Source organism: Zerene cesonia, chromosome 17 (genome assembly GCF_012273895.1).
Source record: "Zerene cesonia ecotype Mississippi chromosome 17, Zerene_cesonia_1.1, whole genome shotgun sequence".
Classification (NCBI taxonomy): domain Eukaryota; kingdom Metazoa; phylum Arthropoda; class Insecta; order Lepidoptera; family Pieridae; genus Zerene; species Zerene cesonia.
Genome location: NC_052118.1, coordinates 7,870,803 through 7,874,140, shown reverse-complemented (window position 1 = coordinate 7,874,140; position 3,338 = coordinate 7,870,803). Strand labels below are relative to the sequence as shown.

At 32.5% G+C, this 3,338-nt stretch overlaps 1 protein-coding gene across 1 annotated transcript; it reads left to right on the top strand.

Moving 5' to 3' along the window:
- Positions 1-3,086, top strand: LOC119833459 (carboxypeptidase Q-like). Its single transcript, XM_038357465.1, has 3 exons — positions 1-276; positions 1,293-1,422; positions 1,738-3,086. Exons 1-3 carry the CDS (start codon positions 80-82, stop codon positions 2,827-2,829), a joined length of 1,419 nt encoding a protein of 472 aa, XP_038213393.1. The 5' UTR covers positions 1-79; the 3' UTR covers positions 2,830-3,086.
- The last annotated feature ends 252 nt before the right edge of the window (positions 3,087-3,338 follow it).

Sequence of the window (3,338 nt, the reverse complement as noted above, 5' to 3'; positions counted from 1 at the left end):
CCTGTGCGTTTATTATTCAAGTCCAGAACATTATCAAAGTCCTCGAGTAAGGACGTGTTACACGATAAGAGTGTTTACGATGTATCTAGCAATATTTAAATTGATACTTGTAATTATTCTGAGTGAAGTGCAAAGTGCGCCAAGGAAGCCTTATTCTGAATTAAAGTCGTGTGATATTGGCAATTTAGCTGATGAAATAGCGTCTTATGATACCGTGGTTCGGGATATTATGGATTATGTCATTTCCGGCCCATTCAAAGGGAAGACATATCACGAGTGAGTAATGGCTCGTCGTAACTCTTACTTATTGAACTGACCTTTAGATTTTATACGGTACTTTGTTAACGACACATTCAATTACTTGTCTAATGTATAATTATGAATTAAAATGTGTTTGAACTTTGCAATGTGTCATCGTGCGATTCAACATTGAAATTTCAAATGACGCAAAGTAACCATGCTATCATTTACGGAATGCGATCTCATCTTAACTTATCTTTATATTATCCATTTCATGGCATTAATAATGAAGTACCGTTCCTCTTTCTCCGATGATATCTCTTTTCTGGCTGATAAGATAGACGGGTAACAAAAGGGTTTGCTGCTTATCACATAACAATATTTTAGAAGCGGCGGCAGAAAAATGTATTTCTTAGGCCGTATCGCCATAATTTTCCTTATAATAACAGTTATAAGCGAGGCAAAGTCTTTGCCAAAAAGTTCAGATAAATGTCGGACTCTTTTGGGTGATGATTTAATAAACGAGATTTCTTCTTACCAAGATGTGAAAGAACAGATATTTAAATATGTGCTTGAAGGCGAGTTCAAAAGTAAAACTTATAATGAGTGAGTAATATGAGCAACGGTTTTTTGTGCTTTTTCAATTGTAAAATACCCTTTTTCATATAAATGATATTTTTATTTTTATATTTTTTTTAATCCCTCGACATTTAACACATTACTTCAAAACATTACTTTGATGTAATGTGTGTTAAGTTGTAATGAATTGAAAATATAGATAGCTAGAAATTGTTAGGTATAAAGAAAGATAATTTCATTTACATTTAATTAATCGGTTTTAGATATAGACTTACAGTATTTTAACAATATTTGTAAATCGTTGAAATAAAAAGAAATGTTATTCTTATTTAATAAACATTAAAATTGTTTGTATTTTTTTTATTTGAAAAGCATATTTAATATTATGTAAGATATTTAACTTATTATATTGTTTATCACGCGGCTCGATTGCAATACGTCAAATAATAATATAGCGACGATTATATTTTCAGATTGGCAAAATTTGTAGACAAGTTTGGTGCCCGAATATCAGGGTCCCAAGTTCTCGAAGATTCTATAGATTATATGATAGAGTTGACTCAGGAAGAGGAGCTTAACGAGATTATGACCGAAGAGCTTGAGGTAATCAGGTTTAAATTACCACGTGGTAAATGTATTATAATTAAATTGTATTCCTGGTAAAAACTCATTATTATTTTACTATTTAAAAAAAATATATAAAATGTATATTTTTGGTGTTTAAATTATACTTTGAGTATCAACAATAAGAAAAAATTGTTTTGAATGTATGGGTTAGTTGATATTAACCTTATGTATCATTCACGTCGCATCAACGTCGACCATAATCCTTACATTCGATAAATATGTGATAAATTGTTATTATTGTGATATACATATGATAAATTGTTCTTATTTTTCTATCATGATTTGTTGCAGGTTCCTCACTGGGTGAGAGAACAAGAAAAAATTACTATGTTGGAACCACGTTCGAAACTTATTGCATTATTGGGGCTCGGGAAAAGTGTCAGTACTCCGCCGGAGGGAATTACAGCAGAAGTTATTGTATTTTCTAGTTTCGAAAAACTTGATGAAACCCCTGCTAAAGACATAGAAGGGAAAATAGTATTATACGACCCAGTATTTACAACATATGGTGAAACTGTTGTATACAGATCTCAAGGTGCCGCTAAAGCAGCTTCAAAAGGCGCTGTTGCATCTTTAGTCAGATCCATAGCACCATTTTCAATTTATACACCACACACTGGCTCACAATATTATGCCGAAAATGTTACAAAAATACCTACTGCAGCAATTACTTTAGAAGACGCAGATTTAATCCGCAGATTCTATGACAGAGGCGAAAAAGTTGTTTTAAATATTAAAATGATAAGCTCATATGAAACTAAAATTTCCAGAAATACCATTATAGATTTGAAAGGCAAAGATAATCCAGAAAAATTAGTCATTGTTTCTGGTCATATTGATAGCTGGGATGTCGGTCAAGGTGCTATGGACGATGGCGGTGGTTTATTTGTTAGTTGGGCCGCTCCTGTCATTTTAAAAAGATTGAATTTAAGACCGAAACGAACAGTGCGCACTATTTTTTGGACGGCCGAAGAGTTTGGATTAATAGGAGCTTATGCATATGAAGAGAAACACCGAAATGAGAGTCAAAATATAAATTTTATTATGGAATCTGATGAAGGGACATTTGCGCCATTAGGATTGACCGTTGCTGGAACACAAGAAGCTCGTTGTATTATTGGCGAGATATTAAAATTATTCGAGTCAATCAATGCTTCGACATTAGTTGAATCTGGTAATGCAGGGTCTGATATACAAGTGCTAATAAATACTGGAGTACCAGGAGCTAGCTTGCATAATGCAAATGAAAAGTACTTCTGGTATCACCATACAGAAGGAGATACTATGAATGTGGAGAGCCCCGAGGAACTTGACTTGTGTACCGCTTTCTGGACAGCACTCGCCTACATCATCGCTGATATTTCTGTTGATATACCTCGATAAAAACATAATACATGGTTCCTATTCTCTATATCATTACTACGTTGTTTATTGATTAAACTGATGATATAATTACATTAAATCACATTTGTTTTACGCAATATGTGTATATATTTAATTAAGTAAATAGTTTTTTCCTGACAAACACAACAAACAACAAACAAAACAGACTACTTAAAAATAAAATTGGGTTTTCGGTGTCAGTATATTTTAATAATAATTTTGCGCGTTTGCTTTGCAATGTTTAATAAGATTAATTACGCAAATCCCTCAATGCTAAATATTTTTTTTATTACGTACTACCTCTCCACCTGCGATTTCACTCGCGTGGAAATTTTGTACTTCGTGGATTTTCGAAGACGTGTGACATTTTACAAGTTAAATTGCATATAAATATATTCTTGTAATATAAGATTTTTCCAACAACACCTCATTTGTATGCATTTAAATTGATAAAATTACCAAATTATTTTTTCATCCCCCGACATAGCCCATAAATTAAACTAATGTTA